General features: G+C 36.2%; 1 protein-coding gene across 1 annotated transcript; it reads right to left on the bottom strand.

Moving 5' to 3' along the window:
• Positions 1–10098: 10098 nt before the first annotated feature.
• On the bottom strand, positions 10099–19535 carry LOC137734031 (pyruvate kinase 1, cytosolic-like). Its single transcript, XM_068473276.1, has 16 exons — positions 19342–19535; positions 18736–18832; positions 18323–18420; positions 18002–18157; positions 17209–17286; positions 16390–16521; positions 15645–15725; positions 15325–15396; positions 14982–15071; positions 14370–14514; positions 14034–14122; positions 12531–12626; positions 12299–12366; positions 11581–11680; positions 10800–10859; positions 10099–10451 (listed from the first exon to the last, which is right to left on the bottom strand). Exons 1-16 carry the CDS (start codon positions 19408–19410, stop codon positions 10299–10301), a joined length of 1584 nt encoding a protein of 527 aa, XP_068329377.1. The 5' UTR covers positions 19411–19535; the 3' UTR covers positions 10099–10298.
• Positions 19536–21071: the final 1536 nt, after the last annotated feature.

Below are 21071 nucleotides of genomic sequence, written 5' to 3'. Positions count from 1 at the left end.
GCGATTGACATTTTGCAGTTTTGTTATTTATAAATTTATTTTTTTTATTTTTAAAAGCTGCAAGAAACTAATAAAAATAATCACCCCAAATTCAATGTTCACGACGAAAGTTCAGTTACTATTTTGTTATTTTCAAATTAAATATTTTTTCTTTGAAAATCTTAATTAGAAAAAAATTATTTTAAATATTTTAAAATCTGTGTCTGCTGATTTTATATATATATGAGATAAGTGCACAAATTAGTGCCAATTTTTAAACTCTTATTTTTCTTAGTTTTTGGGTATAAAAATTGAAGGTGGTTTTCATTTGCCAATGCGTAGTCTTTGCCCCAAACGCAAGTCACATCTGTCACCATAAAGTAAACTTAATTTAAAGGAATTATTGTTGACTTTGTCGTCGGGGCGCTTCTTCTTTAGCTACTTCCGCTCCCACAACCCTAATCTTTTTATTTTTTTTAATTTTTTTATCTAGAAATAATCATTGTTGGTAAATAGTTCAGTTATCCAGTCAGTCAACGACCTGACATGACGAGATAAAGCTCACTATCTTTTTTTTTTTTTTTGAACTGTGCTCACCATCTTCGGACTTTGGTGAAAGACAACCTCGTGGACCCCACCCTCAACTTCATCTCGTCCACATGCCGGTAAGCCTTGCCAGACTAGAGCTTCGACGACTGTGTATACTTGCAGTCTTTTCTTTGTTCCCAAATACAGTGTGGTATACTAAATGTATAATATAAGTGTGTATGTTAAAATTATTATTATTTTTTTAACAAACGATATTATCCATCATAAAGGAGTAGGAGAGTGACCTAAACTTCACAATGGGCTAGCAATAATGCGGTTTTATTCGTTTTTAGCGAGAATCGAACTTAAAATCTCTCACTTGCTAATGAAGAAGAATATCATAAAGTACCATGTGATGTGGAAGTTACAGTTTTGCTCTAAAGTAAATAATAAAAAATATAATACATACCTTAAGTGGTGATTTGTTGTAGTGTTACAAGTTGTTAGGTCTTGGGTTTCAAACGTAATTGAAGACATTTTTGGGTGGCTGGAAGAGCTGGTTGTCTGGTTGCCGGAATATTGGTCGGTTGCTTGGTCATCAATTGCCGGAAATTTTTCCAACCAGTCACCGAAAAGTCTCGTTGGAATAGTTGTTGGTCGCCCGAAAATTTGGTAAGGTTGAGTGGAAAACATGTATAATTTAAATATAGGGAACTTTAACGAAAAGCACATGGTACTGTTCACTTTAATGAAAAACCACAATTTTACACTGAAAAGTCAATCTTGATACTATTCATTTTACCCTTTATTTTGTCCTTATCGTTAAAACTCAAAGTTTTCAAGTCATTTTCATTAGTTTTCCTTCAAATATAGGGTTATTCTCAGTTTACTATCCTAAAGTTTAATGGTTTTCAACATATGTAAGATCTCACATCGACCAACGGAGAGGGGGTGATGTGCCTTATATGTACATGATCCCCTCCCTATAGCACGAGGCCTTTCGGGGACTCACTTGCGTTGGGTTCGATCGGAACTCCGAAGTTAAGTGAGTTCGGGAGAGAGCATTCCCAAGATGGGTGACCTACTGGGAAGTTCTCGTGTAAGTTCTCAGAAATAGAACCGTGAAGGCGTGGCCCAAAGCGGACAATATCGTGTTACGGTGGAGCCGGTCTAGGATGTGACAAAATGGTATTAGAGCCACTCTGCTGTGTAGTGTAAGTTTGTCGACAAAAACATCAAGCCCCTAAGGGGGATGAATTGTAACATCACACATCGACCAACAGAGAGGGGTGATGTGCCTTATATGTACATGCCTACCTCCATATAGCACGAGGCCTTTTGGGAATTCACTAAAACCGTGAGGGAATGGTAAGCCCAAAACAGACAATATCATGACAGCGGAGCTGATTTAGGATGTGACAGAATGGTATCAGAGCCACTCTGCTGTTGTGTGAGGATGTGCCGGCGAGGACGCTGGGTTCCCTTAAGTGGTGTGGATTGTAAGATCCCACACCGACCAATGGAGAGGGGGTGATGTGCCTTATATGTACATGTTCCCCTCCTTATAACACGAGGCTTTTTGGGGACTCACTGGCTTCGGGTTCCATCGGAACTCCGAAGTTAAGTGAGTTCGGGCGAGAGCATTCCCAAGATGGGTGACCCACTGGAAAGTTCTCGTGTGAGTTCCCAGAAACAAAACCATAAGGGCGTGGCCTAAAGCGAACAATATTGTGCTACAGCAGAGCCAGTCTGGGATGTGACAACATATCTTAGAGTGGTACATAAAGTCATAATCTTGGGACACTTTCATACATTCGTTAAGGTTGCTGTTAAATCAACCGTTAACTAATGATGTGACGCCCAAGTGGACAATGACTGAGCGTCACGTGGATATTAATAAACTAAAAATAAAAAAATAAAAAAAATATTAAGAAAAACCCCTAAAAATACACTATAATCTACATCCACCCTTTCAATCCCCATCCAAAAATCCTGCAATCTACTCTCACCGCTAGCCACCCTCCAATCCAACCCTATCACCACCCCTGTTTACTTGAACTAAACTTCCCGTCGTCATCGGGTCCTGAGAATCACTCAAACTCTCTCCTCTACAACCTCTCAGTCCTCAAAGAATGAATCATAACATCAATGGGTTTTGCTCAGCGCCGAACCCTCCCTTCCTTCAACTTCGACTTCTTCGGTATGCGAATTCAAAGTTGATTTCCTCCCTTCTCTCTTCTGAATAGGACTTCGACTTTGATTTCCTCAGCGGCACCATGACCTACTCCTGCTGCTCTACGAATTCGAAGTCTTTTTGTGTTTTTATTCTATGTTTGACGAAATCGAAGCCGAATTCAAACCGGTTAGAAAGATTTTGGGGATTAAGGATTTCATGTTGGGTTTGCTTAATTTTTTTTTTAAAACTCAAAAGATTTTGTGAGTTAGGGTTTTTGCAAAGGGTGGATGAGAGAGAATGGAGGGGTGGTGAAGAGGGTGGAGGAAAGGGAGATGGGACGGGTATAGAGGGGTTTGGTAGGCATAGAGGAGAGAAGGGAAGAGGGGGTTGGATGGGAGCGACAGTGGCGATGGGATTGGATTAAAGGGTGGTTGGCAATGAGGGCTGTTTGCTTTTTCACTTTTAACTGTTCCCATTCTAAATTTTGAATTTTGAAATTTTGGTTTTTTGTTTTTGGATTTTTAGTTTTCCTTAATGACATATGGTGCCCAGTCATTGTTCATATGGGCACCACATCATCAGTTAACGGGAGACTTAACAGCCATACTAACGGATGTATGAGACTGTCCCAAAATTAACACTTTAGGTATGACTCTAGGACTAAAAAAACTTCATGTACTAAATGTTGAAAACCACAAAATTTGAGGGTAGTAAATTGAGATTTATCCTTAAATATAATAGCATTTCTAAAAGAAATTTGGTTGACTTTTTCGTTGGTAATTAAACTAAAAATATGGTATTTTGTCTAAATTTTTTTCCTAGAAAAGGTATTTGATATAAAAAGCCCATTTTCCTTTTTTTGTTGTTGTTATTAACACAAAAAAATTACCTTGCACTCCAAACATATAAAAATATAGTTGAAGTGAGTACACAACGACATTTTTAGAGTACTAATAACAACACCCTTCATCTCTTTTCATGGTCATTCATCCTTACCACATAGATTAGATATTAAGTGTTGGATTTAAATATTAAAACCGCATTGATTAATTCTTCTTCCTTAATATTGGTGTAGCATAATTTGGGTCACTACTTAACCCATGAGGTATGTAAGATGAGAGGAAACTCTTGTCTAATAAAAGGAATTCCCACCCTCACTTTTGAGAGAGTCTCTTCATCCAAACCCTAGCCACTTTACCCTTTCAACGCAACAAACATCTTGTCTTTTACAACGTAACCTACATTTACATAGTAGAGACGGAAACTACACCAATGTGGACATAGCCCCATCTTAGGATGAACCACGAAACAATACATTATTGTATTTTTGTGTGTTTGTGTGATTTGCAGTCGAATTTAAGTTGGTCCAAGATTAATTTAATTTTGTGCATCAACCATATCAAATCCAAAGGTAAATGAGCATATATTCTTTACTCACCAAATGACCTAGTATACATTTTCTGTAATGTAAAAAAATCACTTTAACCAAAAATAAAAAAACTGCAAATCATCTATGAAATAAAGCAATTTGGCACTTGATAGACTATTAAAACTGATGCTTTGACAACAACAAAAACAAAGCATTTTCCCACCAAGTGTGGTCGGCTATATGAATCCTAGAACATTATTTCCCTCGGTTCTGTGTCACGTCTTCCGATAGATCCAAGTACTCTAAGTCTTTTCTTAGAGTCTTTTCCAAAGTCCTTCTAAGTCTTCATCTACCCTTTTCAGCCCTGAACCTATGTCCCGTAATCGCATCTTATAACTGGAGTGTCAGTAGGCCTTCGTTTCACATGTCTAAACCATCGTAACCGATTTTCGCTCATCCTTCCTTCAATTTCGGTTACTTCTACTTTACCTCAGGTAATCTTATTCCTAATCTTATCATTTCTCGTGTGCCCACACATCCAACGAAGCATAATGTGAAACCTCATACCACATGGATTGAACTTTATGCCAACACGAATTTGATCCATGAAGTTTATGATCCATATGGATTAAAGATTATGAATTGATTACTCAAATGACCTTAACCAGTATTTTAGACACTAAGAGTGATCATTTATCTTCATGAGGGCAAAGATAAATTGATATTTGGTCCAGAAGTACCACATCTTAGTGAAGTATATGCCTTATTGTAATCATCACAATACACTGAATGAAATAGAGCTTATTTATTGATATCTCTGATAAATTACAGACATGTACATACACATAAGTTAAACAAACAAATAGGAGCGAGTCTTCACAACGGTTGCTCATATGAAACCTCAGTACTAATTAGAACCCCAGAAGGGGGAAGCACTAAAGATGGTTCATGTGACGCCTCAGTACTTGGCATAACTTCAGGAAGAAGATGCAGAAGAGGTTGATTATTTGGTGCACCAGTACTTGGTAAAACTCTAAAAGACGAAGGCAATTGGTGTCTTTGGAATAAAGCCACAAAGTTTTGATGGTTACTTTGAATCTGATTTTCGGATTCCTGCAGCTGGTCAAGCTTTCTTTTCATGCTCGTTGAGTAATTATTTGCAAACATGTGCAACTTTCTACTTTCAAACTTGAACACTCTGATCTCTTGTCTAAGACTTGCCACATCAGCCATCAATGATTTGACTTGATGAGTTTGAGCAAGTAGACGTTGGCCCGTATTGGATACCAAGCATGCACACTAAACACTGAAAGCCAAAGACTCTTAAACAACCAATTCATCGAACCATTTTGAGAGTATCCTGTTATCCTTGGGAGTGAGAAGATTTCTAACTACCATTATAGAGGTTATGTTATTCCTCATCACAGAGTCCCCAACTGTAAGAGGACCATCAACTGATAAGAAGGATAAGTGCCATATGTTGTCTTGAGGAGACATGTTTGCATCCTCCACAACATTCAAATAAAAAATGACGATTAGATGGGTAAGCCATTTTTTGAAATGATGAAGGAAAATGAAGTAAGATAGATTGAAATCTTAGAAGTGCCAAAAGGGAAATTTCTACTGGCAGCAATTATCTGAGTGTGCTTTTGAATATAATTGATGTCTCTATAAAAAGAAGAGGCAGCATGACCACTTGTTTAAAGATCAAAGAGACACCGATATTTGAATTATAAAAATCGGATTTTCTAGAATAAAATTTGTTGTCACTTTTCAGACGAAATCTCAGCTTTTTGGATATCATGGGAAACTTTGTCACATATTTTTGACAAAGTTGAAATGCGTAGATTTTACTGTTCCAATTACACCGTTGCTAACAAGCGTAAAGGAACAGTAAATAAAAGGCAACGTGGCCACTTGTTTAAAGGTCGAAGTGACGCTGCTCTTCGAATTTCAAAAGCCAGATTTTATGGAATATAGCTCGTTGTCACTTTTTAGGCGAAATCTCAGCTTTTGGATATCACGGGCAACTTTGTGAAAGATTTATAACAAAGTTGAAACACGTGAATTTTACTATTCTAATTACACCGTTGCTAATAAGCATAAAGGAACAACAAAGAAGAGGCAGCGTGGCCACTTGTTTGAAGATCGAAGCGACACCGTTAGTTGATTGACACTTTTCAGACACAATCTCAGCTTTTTGGATATCACGGGTAACTTTGTCAAAGGTTTTTGACAAAGTTGAAACGCGTGAATTTTACTGTTCCAATTGCACCGTTGCTAACAAGTGTACAGGAAAAGCAAAGAAGAGGCAACGTGGCCACTTGTTCGAAGATCGAAGTGACACCACTCTTCGAATTTCAAAAGCCGAATTTTATGGAATATAGTTCGTTGTCACTTTTCAAACAAAATATCAGCTTTTTTGGATATCACAGGTAACTTTGTCAAAAAATTCTTGACAAAGTTGAAACACGTGAATTTTACTGTTCCAATTACACTGTTGCTAACAAGCATAAAGGAACAACAAAGAAGAGGCAACGTGGCCACTTGTTCGAGAGCCGGATTTTATGGAATATAGTTCGTTGTCACTTTTCAAATACAATCTCAGCTTTTTAGATATCACGAGCAACTTTGTCAAAAATTTCTGACAAAGTTGAAAAGCATGAATTTATTGGTTCTAATTACACCGTTACTAACAAGCGTAAAGGAACAGCAAAGAAGAGGCAGCATGACCACGTGTTCTAAGATCGAAGTGACACCGATCTTATATTTCAAAAGCTGGTTTTTATGGAATATAGTTCGTTGTCACTTTTCAGACACAATCTTAGATTTTTGGATATCATGGGCAACTTTGCCAAAGATTTCTAACAACGTTGAAATGTGTGAATTTTATTGTTCTAATTGCACCGTTGCAAACAAGTGTAAAGGAACAGCAAAGAAGAGGCAACATGGCCACTTGTTTGAAGATTGAAGCGACACCGCTCTTCGAATTTCAAAAGCCGAATTTTATGGAAGATGGTTCGTTGTCACTTTTCAAACGAAATCTCAGCTTTTTGAATATCATGAGCAACTTTGTCAAAGATTTCTGACAAAGTTGAAACACGTGAATTTTACTGTTCCAATTGCATAGTTGCTAACAAGTGTAAAGGAACAACAAAGAAGAGGCAACGTGGCCACTTGTTCGAAGATCGAGGTGACACCGCTCTTCGAATTTCAAAAGCCTGATTTTATGGAATATAGTTCGCTGTCACTATTTAGATACAATCTCAGCTTTTTGGATATCACAGGCAATTTTGTCAAAAATTTCTAACAAAATTGAAATGCGTGAATTTCACTATAATAATTACACTACCGTTGCTGACAAAAGTAAAAGAATAGCACCACAACTTGTTATTGGGCAATCCCTATATAAGTCGATTTATGTCCTCTATGACAAGACAGACCTGCAAGAATGCCTAACTCTTTTCTCTTCTCTCAGAGAATGCATCTTTAACAAAACATCTTCAAATGCTCTACTTTCCTTTTTTTCCAAGAATACATTTTCAACCAAGTCCATCAAAATGCTCAACTCATTTCCTCAACAAGAAAATAGTTTTGATCCATAAGTTTTACATTAGCATCAAAATCTTCTACCATTTTCTTCAAGAACAAAAGTATCTCATATCATGCATTTTCCTTGTCCTTTTTCTTTGTCCTTGTTCTTACCTGCAAGACAAAGAGAAAGAGAGCAATCAGTCGGAACCTGAAATCAAACTTCTGATCTGGAATTGATTGCCTGTAACCCATTTTCCCTCATTACTTGCCTTGCATTGCACGCGAGTACTCATCTTCAACTGTTGTAGGTCACGAATTTCCTCAGCAAATACAACAGTTGATATAATGTTGGCTCTTTACACTGAAGCTACCAAACAAGGATGAGTCACTGATTGATGTTTTGAAGAATCATTCAAGGGAAAGTTAAAATGATACATCATCTTGGGGGAAACCATCATCCTGAAGGATTTGAAATCAGAGGGAGTTACTCATCAGGAAGAGCATCCAAAACATATCAAAATTTTAACGATTCAATAGAAGATTTGTAATTTTAATGATTCAATTGAAGATTTGTAACATCAAAGGGAGAATGTTGTAATATAATATATAGAAAATCCTCCAAAGAATGTCTCTTGGGACCCTATCATATGCTTTTTCTGAATCTATAAAGACCATGTGCAAATCATTTTTCATTACTATATCTTTCCATCCATCGTCGTAAAAGATAAATTGCCTCCATGGTTGAACAATTAAGTGTAGAGGAACTACAATAAAGCCTTTTCTTACTAAGTAGGGTCGGCTACATGAATTCTAGAATGCCATTGTGCTCGATTTTTTGTCACGTCTTCTGTTAGGTCCAAGTATCTTAAGTTTTTTCTTAGAATCTCTTCCAAGGTCTTCATGTACCTCTTTGTCCCTCAACCCCTATTTCGTAATCGCATCTTCTAACCGGAGCATTAGTAAGCCTCCGTTTCACATGTCCAAACCACCGTAACCGGTTTTCACTCATCTTTCCTTCAATTTCGGCTATTCCTACTTTACCTCAGATATCCTCATTCCTAATCTTATCTTTTCTCGTGTACCCACATATTCAACGAAGCATTCTCATCTCCGCTACACTCATTTTATGTACGTGTTGATGCTTCACCGCCCAACATTTCGTGCCATAAAGCATTGCTGGCCTTATTGTCGTCCTATAAAAAATTTCAGTGAGCTTCAGTGGCATACAACGGTCACACAACACGCCGGATGCACTCTTCCACTTCATTCATCTAGCCTATATTCTACGGTTGAAGTCTTTATCCAACTCTCCGTTCTTTTGCAAGATAGATCCTAGGTAGCGAAAGTTGTTGCTCTTTGGTACTTCCTGATCTTCAATCCTTGATCTCCAATCCTTACCCCTAACTCATTTGAGCATCCGTTTGCACTGAACTTGCACTCCATATACTTTGTCTTTGACCGACTTAGGCGAAAATCTTTAGATGCCAACACTTTCTCCAAAGGTTAAGCTTCACATTTACTCCTTCCTGAGTTTCATCTATCAACACTATATCGTCTGCGAAAAGTATACACCAAGGAATATTATCTTGAATATGTCTTGTTAACTCATCTATTACCAATGCAAAAAGTAAGGACTTTAAGATGAGCCTTGATGTAACCCTACAGTTATGGGGAAGCTTTCGTTTTGTCATTCCTGAGTTCTTACGGCAACCATTGCTCCATCATACATATTTTTTATAGCTTGGATATATGCTACCCGTACTCCTTTCTTCTCTAAAATCCTTTAAAGAATGTCTTTTGGAACCCTATTATACACTTTTTCCAAATCTATAAAGACCATGTGCAAATCCTTTTTCCTATCTCTATATATTTCCTTCAATCTTCGTAAGAGATAGATTGTCTCTATGATTAAGCGCCTTGGCATGAAACCAAATTGGTTGTCCGAGACTCGTGTCTCTTGCCTCAGTCTATGCTCAATTATTTTCTCCCAGAGCTTCATTGTGTGACTTATTAACTTAATACCACTATAGTTCATGCAATTTTGTACATCACCTTTATTCTTGTAGATAGGCACCAAAGTGCTATTTCGCTACCCATTTGGCATCTTCTTCGTTTTCAAAATCCTATTGAAAAGGTCTATGAGCCATACTTTACCCGTCTCTCCCAAGATTTTCCACACTTTGATCGATATATCATCTACAAAAACCAGTTTTTAAGGGTAAAAAAAAAAAAACAGTGGGTGTGTATAATGAAGGAAATGGAAATGACATTGAATGTTAATTCAAATATGTTTTTATAAAAATACTTAGTACTACAGTCTAATAGTATTCATCTTCACCTGTAAGTAAAAAGTCTTAGATTCAATTTTAACCAAAAACGAATTTGAATCATATTATTACTAGCAAATTGTAAGGCTTAACTCACTCCCTTAGTATCATTTATTCCAAAAAAAAAAAAAAAAAATCTTTATAAGAAAATACAACGAGATAGTTCTCTGTTTGGGTACGATAGATGGAGGAGCTACAACTTACAGTAATTTCCCTTATAAAGTTTTAAGGTACTTCAACTACAAACACAGAAATTCAATCCAGGGCTTCTTACAAGTAACACGTACATTTGCTTATTTTCCAGAAAGAGGGCACGGTACCGGCCATGGAGAACTTACAAGTAAAACTCGTTAACATATATGCAAAAGAAGTTGCAATTTTTATATCAATCTTCAAGCTCCATGATCTTGATCACAGAAGTGTCGCCAATTTTTTGGCAAATAACCACACGATCATGTGATTTTACGACACCAATGGCCTTGCCATGGTCCAAAGCGATTTTAAGAATTGACTCATTTGTTGCACCGGTAGTTTCAGCCTGCAGGGGAGAAAGGGAAGATAAGAAAAAGAAACTTCTCAGTCTGATACAATGGGTAGTGAAGCATGCAAAAGAATATGCATCATGTGATGAACTGAAGTTAATCCACGTCTATAACCGACTCGGGTCCCTAAATGTAGCCTCCCCTTCTCCTTTCCTACCATTTTCAGAGATCTACTTATCTAGAATTTCGAAAAACTTCCGACTATATTCATTAGGGCAGCATTCAAGGTGAACGGGAAACCCAAATCAATCAAATTTAACGAAAGGAAAGATCTGGGAAACCATGTGATTATTATATGCATTATGCATAGCTTTCGCCAATGCAATCAACAAGATATATCTTACTGGATGTCGAGGATCTGCTAGCATGGGAAAAAGGCCTCTAACAATGAGTGATTGCCTTGCCTGCCAGATATTCATCATAAGAAAAAGAGAGCTTGTGAGCATCAAATTCAGTTGGAGACTCTAGATCATAAAGAAATAGTATGATTGTCTGCTAATCATTCTTCTCATTTGCAAATCTTGGGTTCATAAGAGAGATATTAAAGTTAGAGCATCCAACCCAAAATCAATTGGCATCCGGCGTAGACCCCATTTGTTTCTCTTTGTGATGCTAATTACCTACTTAACTCAGTAGTTAGAGTTGTTTTCATACGGCAGGAGTCATTGGTTCAAATCCAAAAGTAATTAGAACTTTACCAGAGTCAATGGTACCTATTAAGTTTTTCCACTCATCTTCTTTAATATTTATATTTTTATCGTTTTTGTTTCATTAGAACTTTATTCCATTGATTGTAATTGATTCTTATTCAATCGGCAGGAACAAAATTAGGGACGAATAAGCAAAATAAGGTGTATAAACAGAATCAAGATATCAAGATGTGCATGTGTTGGCATCCAACTCCAAATCAATTGGGAATAAGTGGGGTGGCTCAAGATATTATCTACTGTCAAGCATGTTTGAGTGCGACAAAGGAAGAAATAAAACATTCAACAAAGCAATTGCTCCAGCATTTTGTCCCAACTTGATAAAACAATTAGTAGAGACATTCTAGCATCTAGCAGAAACTAGGAAAAATAAACTTGCTAGTGCATAAAAACAAAGATAATCAGTTCAGTAACAAACCTCAAAAGCACCAGAAAATGTCCATCGGAGTTGATTTGTCTTGACCCGAGGTATGACAACAGAAAGCACAGGCATTGTTGGTCTGTACTTTGCAATCAACCTACACTAATGCCCAAATATCAGAACCGGTAATGCACGAGTGAACATAACAATTACAAAATATTTGTATCTAACATCGTAAACCATCAAAGAAAAACTTAATTTTTATGTTTTACAATTAAAGTACATCTGATCTAACTGAATTTCAATCAGGAAACTAAAATCTTACATAAAACCAAGTAACATTAGCCTTACCCATTTCCTACGGGCCAGTTTGATAACCATTTTTAGTTTCTTGTATTCACTTTTAGTGCTTGAGATATGAGGAAAATATATGGGGGAAAAGGAGGGAAGATGAAGAAGGGTGATGGAAGAAAGGGGAAGAAATAAAGAATAAATGAAAACAAGATCTTGAAAGTGAAATCAACTTAAAATAGGTTTTGGGTTTTGAATTTTAATTTTCAACATTTTGTGTGCCTTTCCTTAAACATTCCCTCAACATTTCTTCCACCATCCTTCCTCAACTATTCTATATCCCTCATTTGTCCCATGTATTTCCCCTCTTATCTCTGACACAAAAATGAGAACTAAAAACTAGCAAAATGGTAATCAAACGGGCGCCAAGCATTTAGATTTATAAATCCACATGAAGAGAGAATAAGAGATAAGAGAGAATCACCTTGCAGCTCTTCCAGATGTAGTGAAGCAAATAATTACAGAGGCCTTCACCTTGATGGCTGCACGTACCTAGGATAAGATAAATTATATTATAATATTTTCCTGTTGTAGCAAAATAAAAGGCATCCTTCATACATGCTTCCGTTAGCAGCATCTCTTCAGGGAACAGGCCAATGGTACAATAAAAAGAAAGAGAAAAAACAAAATGGAAAATACTGAAAGCACAAAACTACCGCAGAGGAAGCAATAGATTCCAAGTGGGTCATTGGTTCTCCAACATATTTGACAGCCCTCTTAAAATACAAATCTTGATTAAAAACTTTCTCCGCCTGTTGACAGTAATTTGATAAACGAAAATTTCCATTATTACAAGATATAAAAGAAACTGTTATAATAAATGTGGAAATGAACTCAGAACTTTCCCTTGTCATTGTACTTTAATTTATAATATTTTTTGATAAACCATTCTTACGAAACATGCATCCTAATTATAAGAACAAAGAATTGTCCCACTCCCACCCTCCAAAACTGACTGACCACAAAACAAAAGGATCACACATTCTAATATGAGTCGTATGACTATAGCCAAGACCAACGAATCACTCTTTTAAGTACTACAATTCCACCAGAATATGTTGATGCAGAATCATATTTCCTGTTTTATTTTATTTTCTTGTTTTCTTTTTTTCCTGTTGCTATCAGCGTTGGGATTACTCTCCGAATTGTAGTAGGGCTAGGTTATTATAAATAAGGTAAGTAATTCAAATTAGACAGACTTGAATGATTGATTAAACAAATATTTTCCCTGAGTAATCTTCTTCTAAATTCTCCTCGACATCTCTTTTTGTCTTCTAAATTATGGTATTTGGTTCTACATCAATTATACTCCTAGCCCTTAGCTTTAGGAATGGGTAGCGTCTACGCTAGAAACCATCAAATTCTAGATCAGAAACGATAAGACCACAGAACATAAACAATGCTCAGTGTGCTAATATAAGTCAGTTCTGAATCTTCAGAGAACCACAAAACCAAAGCTGAAATATTAAGAATTCTCAGAGAGAAGACTGAAAAAAATATAGAGGAATGGTCCCATATAAGAATAATGGGAGTTTCTAAAATGCACATCAACGTATGGCAAACACACCCTCAGAAATGAGAAAACTAATAGGATGGAAAAACAATGCTACTTCCACACTAGCTTTGGAGGTGTACGTCTATAAAAGTCTCTACTGTTGTAGGACAATGACAAGGGAAACGAAGAAAACAGATATATGGGCTCACTCCAACCTTTAGCACTGCACCAAAGGTGCATTTTAATCACTCTGATAGAGAAATTTGAAAACTTTTGGCATCACAATCAGAAGATCGCAAGAACTTCTTTCACCGTAAACGTTCAAAGCTCACAACGTAACTCATGTATAGAACCATTGGCACATGAATCATTGAAAAGACTCAAATTATAACACTTAAATGGTAGCAGATATATTCATGATGCCTCATGTGATATATGATTCCAAACCAAGGATCCTGAAATACATGTGCCAAATGCATTTATTGTATAATAGGTATAAATAATCTGAATCATGTGGTTTTTAGTAATTGAATGGGCTTATTTATTATACTTTGAATCCAGCTCCGCCATCATCTGGAGAACACAGGGATGCAACAGCCGAAAGATTTCTCGCTTTTTCAGAAGAGAGAGAGAGAGCTTTATTACAATACAGAAATGGAGTTACCTCAGAGCAAATCTTTCCAACAGTGGAGATCGTCTCAACAGGGTACAAACCGCGCAGGGTCTCTGCACCTAGAAGAATTGCATCACTTCCTGCACAAATAGAATTGAAAAGCGGGTAAATAAGTGCACAGGTCGTACTTGTACATCCTATGATAACATTAACTTGTTACTTGTTTAATAATGCTCAAGCAACAGGAGTATTACAATACGAATGATATTTACTAACACTAAAAGAGCAACAATCCATGCAATGACACGGACATTAAAGAATGAGATGGTGGAACCCGCCAAAGGTAACAGAAAGGAGCATATTTCATGTCAAAAGACAGAAGTTTACCATCCAGTACAGCATTGGCAACATCAGTTGCTTCAGCACGAGTAGGTCTTAGGTTGTCGGTCATACTGTCCACAACCCGAGTCACCACTGCTGGCTTTCCAGCCATGTTGCACTTGTAAACAGCAGCCTTTTGAAATAAAAATACCTGGAAGATCAAAGTAGTGTCTTACCAGAATATTCAAGCCTCATTATAAAAAATACCCTCCAACTAAAAGTATATAGATACACATCCATCGAAGCATGGAAATTGGAAACACACACACACTAAAAGAACATTTGGTTCCCAATCCTCATCACTGTAAGTACCCCCCAGCTTTCAGGTCACCATCAGAGGATATCAACATTTGATAAGCCACTATTTAATTCTTCCTCCAAAATAATAGTCCACATCATAACAGAATATAACTTGTGCAGGTATACCCAACATATAACAAACCATGGATGCGATATACATACAATATGCCGATGACACCACATACAAGACATGGTTCTCACTTAAGTCATACCAATATGGTATATCAGGTAGACTGTTTGACAATGACTTACTCATTACTTTTGTGGCCGTGTGCAGTTGATGTAAATACATAAAAGAACATGACTACCAAAATCTACCTTCTCTGGTGGGAGATCTATCCCCAGATTTCCACGAGAGAGGATAATACCATCAGCTTCTTGCAAAATTTCATCAAAATGAATTAACCCCTACAAAAATAGACGAGAACCTGTAAGCTAATTCAAATACAAGCATAAGTATGACATTTGGAAATCTGATCAGTCACACATGATCCTTTCTGCCAAGAATATTCCTTACCACCATTACTGCCTAAATACTGACTACTAAGGGCTCTCCACAAATGTGGAGCCCACATGTCAAGGTGGTAACCATAGCCATAATCCAAGCTGATGGTGACAATATTAGTAAATTTTGTTTTTTGTTCTTTTCAAAGAAACGCACCTCTACATTTTCAATTTTTGCAAAAATCTGAGTTTGGTTGAGGTTGCCTAACTTTGAAAGAAACTCACGGGCCTGCATAACAAGAACGGCCTATTAAAATAGAATAATAATACTTCCTAAAAAAGAAAAGAATAATAAGGAAAGGGTACTTAGTTTCTCCTTATATTGTCAAAAGCAGAAGGAAACATAATAATATTACCCAGAGAATTAAGCCCTAAATACATGTGTACCACATCATAAAGTAGGGATGAACAGGGAGAAAAATTATAATTCACATAACACAGGAACAGACAGGAAATCCTGTCATGAACAGTCCTTACGTGGCGAACATCTTCAGCATGACGCGTATATGATAATGAGAGGAAGTCGATGGTGTTACGAACACCCCAAGTGCTTATGACCTGATAAATTATTAAAATATTAAAACACATTAAATAAGCAATTCACGTAAGAATAAGATCTCCTTTTATAAAAAGTGATTTTTTTTATACAGTTTCCTCCAAATTGATTTTAATGAGTTAAAGATTACCTCCAAATTCATTTTAATGAATTCAACATTACCTCATGTACCTTCTAATTCACTATCAATAAAATTAGAAGGTACACAAGCCATCATTCAGCAACGATGAGTGAAGACACTCAAGGAATGAATCCAGAAAATGAAGAAAGACAAACGAATTTGACAAAGTCCATCTCCTCCAAGGTACAGCCTCAAAACGAAACACAAACCACAGTCAAGATTAACTATACTGACTGTTGCCTCTCTAGAATACTTTGACAAAAATGTCCAAAAAGAGTTAAAAACTAATCCTACCCCAAAGAAGAAGAGGAAAAGCAAGTGTTTCTTACCAACCAAACAATCCACAAACCCACACCACTCTAAACACATCTGATAACCACGTTCAGAATTTCCTTATGAATTGCAACGCTAAACTTAATGATAGAAGGACAAATTGTAATCCACAAGTTAATGAATCCATGCAGAAGCAGACAATTCAATTTTCAGGGTGGTTGGTGGATCTAATTATGTTAGTATCTAGTACTGTGACTTCAGAAGAAACTAACCTCCTTATCTTTATCGTTAAGTGTAGGCAGATCAATACGAATCTGAGAGACATGCAAAGTATACAATGACCCTGCCAAGGTAGCAGAATTCTTTATGAGACAAACCACATCTTCACCATTCACCTCAGTGACCTGCATTGTAAAAGAAAACAATACAACAACAAGTGAATCATTCTTTTTCCTGAGAATATTATATAAAAAGAATGCAGAGGGTACTCTTCAAGAGACATCTGCCAACCGAATGGATGGAGGCTCATAATAAATCTCATGGAAGCAATCGACATATAATAAGGCCGATGGGACCATATTGCAGGTAGCAAATTTACAGTTCCTATTGGTTTTATTTACATTAAAGTTTTCAGGACCCAGGTCACTCATCAAATAGATAACTTCTGATGATCCCCTATAAATATCATGTACGCAAACAATAGTGGACCTTGAGAGACTACAGGTTCCACTGCCAAAGGTTGTATCAAGTTTATAGCATTCAGTTTTAGCTTTAGTCTGCTACCAGAGCTTCACCTAATTCCCAACGTATGTCTAAATTGTTCTATTAATTTAAAATTTTAAAGTTGAATGTCAGCATTCCTTATCTCTCAGAATCTGGTCCCACTCTTGCTTTTTTACAAGATTTCTTTGGAACAGTGAGAAGAGTAACGAATAAAGTGGCTATTACCTTGTTTTCACTTCTAACTGAGTGACAAGGAATACATATCTGACTAGGCAAGGAGTTGAAATTAACATGCCTAATTTTGATTCTGAAACCAACTATACTACTACCAACTTCATATGGAACTCATATCTCTTATATTTCCTTACCTCCAGCCACACAGAAGTAGTTTCACTTCCCGTAAAGAGGTATTGACCAATAAAAATTGTATCTCCCTTCTTCACTGCCTGCAAAGATCAAATTTAACTTAACTCATTGCAGCAATGCCAGCATAATGTGAGACATGTTGTAAGATAAATATACAGAACTAAATATAGTTCTTACATGCTTCCAAAAATCAAGAGGAGGAAGTCAATATCAAACTATATGAACTGGTTTCTCTAAGACACCATTCCTGAACCTACAAGAGATGAATTGGTTCCTCCAAAATCTCTGACATGATATGATATGGATGACTTGAACTTCTTTGTCTATATGTACAAGAATTCTACACCAGAAGTAAAGCATCTAAAATGCAGCAAAAGTTCAAGAACTGAAAGAAACAGAAGAAACAGCACAAAATCACATAAGTTCGAAATGGTTTAGTCATTTCATTTTTGTCAAATAAGTAGACGCACACAGTGTTATGATATAGAAAATCATTGTTATAATCATCAAATGGCTAAGTTATAACCCATTTGATTATTTTGTCGAAAATTACCCTTGAATGAGATGCATGTGTGTGGGTGGGATTGGGGGTTGATTAGACTGAAAAACACGACTGATCATTGGAAAAACAAACAATTACTTCATAGTTTGTCTTCACTCAGAGAAATAGATTGGCACGGCAAAGTTCATCGCTGTAGATCCAATAGAACCAAGGATTCTAACATAGCAAGATATTTGTCTTTCATAGAGATAAGCCAGAAAATATTCAGAAAGACATCTTTCAATCATACATACCTTTGCCAGGCCACTAAAATTGACGGGTAGTTGATTTGAGGTGGCCTCTTGGTCTTGATCGGGTGTTAGGACAACCAGGGTATCTTCCTGAAGAGATATGGGATGCTCACTTTTATTCACTACCTGCAACTCTGGACCCACCGTGTCTAGCATTACCTGAAAAAAAGAAGATTAATAAACCAACTTGTAAGCGTACACATCCAAAGGGAGCTAAGTCAAAAAGTAAGTAAACCTATATCAAGCCTTTACAAGTTAGGATCATTATATACAGTTAAATAATTTAGAGACAAAATGCAGAGCTCGTAAGAATAGCATGCTTACTGCACACAGTTTATTGGTACTCTTCATTGCAACCTTCAGGTTTCCCAATGTCTCTTGGTGAAACTGAGCATCGCCCCATGAAAAATCAAACCGTGCCACTATATATACGTGGAGGGTGTGAAAGGAATTATATACTTCAATTAGTAAAATCAACGGCATGTAAAATTCAAAAAGAGAATTCAAATTGAACAGACGCAAAATAGATAAAGGATTTACCAGAAGCAAAACAACCACACAGTATTATCTTCACAGTGAATAAATTATACCACCAAAACGGAGGTACATTCTCAGACAGTGTTTATTATCCTTTTACTAAAGTATTATAGATGAAGGGAGATAGCAAAAATAAGAAGCTGGCAACTCATAATCAGACAGATGAATAATGAAAATTAAGCATAGCAGGTGAGTAATACCAGACATTCCTGCCTTCAAGCAACCAGAGATTGTCTCAACCGATCGTGATTTTGGACCAAGCGTTCCCACGATCCTTGTCATTGCCGGGAAGAATGTCTGCAAGTTTAGAATTCATCAAAGTTAGTCACGCATTCAAGTTCTTTCAAATCCCTACGGCCACATATTCACCTAATAACCCACGGAAATTCAGAGAATATTTCAGAAACAATAATATCCTGTTTGATTGCTAAGTAAAGATTTCTCTGATAAGAAATATCACACCCTCCTGATTATCACAATTTCTCATAAACCAAACACATGATAAGAATTAAGATGCAAGAAGGAAATACAGATTCCATCCAAACCCACAAACACAGAGAGTTGATTCATACTTGCTACAATTTAATTTTAAGAAACAGCCAAATATGCAGTACAAAGAGGAAATCCAGGCCTTGTTTGTTTTCCATCCAATCCTTCACTTTCTCGGGAAACAAACAGACTGCAACTTGGTTACTTGCTGAAGAAACAAAAGCAAATAATTGGCTCTCTCTCTTCTCAATCAGTAACTGAAAATTAACTAACTAATTCAAAGAAACGGAAGAGTTAGAGCGATCGGAATTACTCACAGGCTTGGAAGGCTCGAGAATCGAAGCCATCCTGATCGGCTCTTCCAGAAACAAGTGAGTCGAATGCATTTTGTCCGCCGACGAAGAAGAAGAAGAAGACGAGCAACAGCAACTGCAACTGCAACTGCTTGTGGAAAATGTTCTGTTGAGCAAGTGCGAGAAATGTTGATTAGCGTCTTTTGTACGCTTGCGGAAATCTTCAGTTTTAAATTTATTATTTTAACTCTGAGTTTTTTGTGCGGAGCTTCCTACTGTACTGGACTGTGCTTACTTGTTTGTGAGAAGTAATCGGTTAATTACGGCGTCAAATAGTGAAAAATGAAATAAGCTTGTTGGTTGCCCACACGTCAGTTTAACAGGAGGACAGACTGGATTGAGTGCTTCATTCGTCAAGCCTTAGTCTCTAGTTTGTGAGATTGCTACCGGTTAAGTCCATTTGCATCTGATCTCAATTCTCATATTCTAACCGTTTATCGTATATCGTATGGTTAGAAAGTATTAAAAAAAGATTATTTAAGATTAACCACAAACAATATCTAATAAAAGCTGATGAACTGATAGTAAACAAGAATTCTTAGAATTTTCAGTTAAATGACACAATCTCTTGGCGCACATTAATTTTGTTTTGTTGCATTATTTGTGGTTCCTTATGTGAAAGATTAATACTTTAGTTTATGAGTAGTATCATTGACAGGTAAATTAAGTTCTACTCATGTTTTTGTCTTAGTTGTGATCAATTAGTATAATAGGAAACTCTCTATCATGATAATGTATCCCAATGTTTATTTTTTTTATTTTTTTCTAATAGAGGATCAATTGGTAACTTTTTAACAACAGTTCATCTTTTTGGGAGTCGGCAAGACACACAGAAGCATTTCAACATCTCCTGACCATCATCGTGCAATTTACCAGCGCCAGTAAATCGAACTCAAGATTTATAGTGTGGAATACGGACCTAGAATTCATCCACAACTATTAAACCACACTGTGATGGTTGTATCATGATGTTTATTGAGTTGTCATGAGGTCTATGAAGGTGATTATGAACTACCTGCCTTCTAGTGAAATCAAATTAAATGTGAGATTAGAATTTTATTTTTTTATTTTATTTTCTTTTTGTGAACAAATTTATTTTATTTTCTTTGTAGCCTTGTATACAATGCAAGTTTTAAATATAAAATTTCTTTATTAATTTAATTCGCCTTTCATATTCGGATTTTTCACCCATCCAGGATTCGGGACGTAATAGACAAGAACTAATAAACGCAACTGGATTAACATTGTTATATTTGATTATCCAGATAATGGATACATAGACGAATATCAAAATCATACGTTTTAAACTTCTATTTATTTAAGAAAATATTATTATTATAAATAGTGTTGCTTTTTTTTTAATCCTCAAAACACCACATCAATACTTTTAATTTGGCCAAATTTTTTTCGTGATCCTTATAGTGATACCTTACTTTTGAATAGACCTCTGTGGTGAAAAAGTTATTAATTGTAATATAGTTCAAATTGGATTTTTTCTTATTCTTCTGTCATTTGTAGGGCCAAAATTGTTATTTTCGTTTTTATTGATTCTATCAACCAATCATAAAACGTCATATGGACATAAAAATTTTTATTTTTAAAACTTTTAGAGCTACAATAAAAGAATAAATAAACAATAAAATTACAAAGTTCATATTATCAGGCTTTTTCATTTCAAGAGAGCCAAGAATCCA

This window comes from Pyrus communis, chromosome 5 (assembly GCF_963583255.1).
Source record: "Pyrus communis chromosome 5, drPyrComm1.1, whole genome shotgun sequence".
NCBI lineage: Eukaryota > Viridiplantae > Streptophyta > Magnoliopsida > Rosales > Rosaceae > Pyrus > Pyrus communis.
The sequence above is the reverse complement of the archived record's forward strand: the minus strand, read 5'-3'. Positions and strand labels throughout refer to the sequence as shown.

Coding starts and splice junctions, on each gene's coding strand:
- LOC137734031 (XM_068473276.1), bottom strand. CDS start 19,410: ATGCATTCGACTCACTTGTTTCTGGAAGAGCCGATCAGGATGGCTTCG. Junction 18,421..18,735: donor CTTGAAGGCAGGAATGTCTG/GTATTACTCACC, acceptor ACGTATATATAG/TGGCACGGTTTGATTTTTCA. Junction 15,726..16,389: donor TTAACGATAAAGATAAGGAG/GTTAGTTTCTTC, acceptor ATAATTTATCAG/GTCATAAGCACTTGGGGTGT.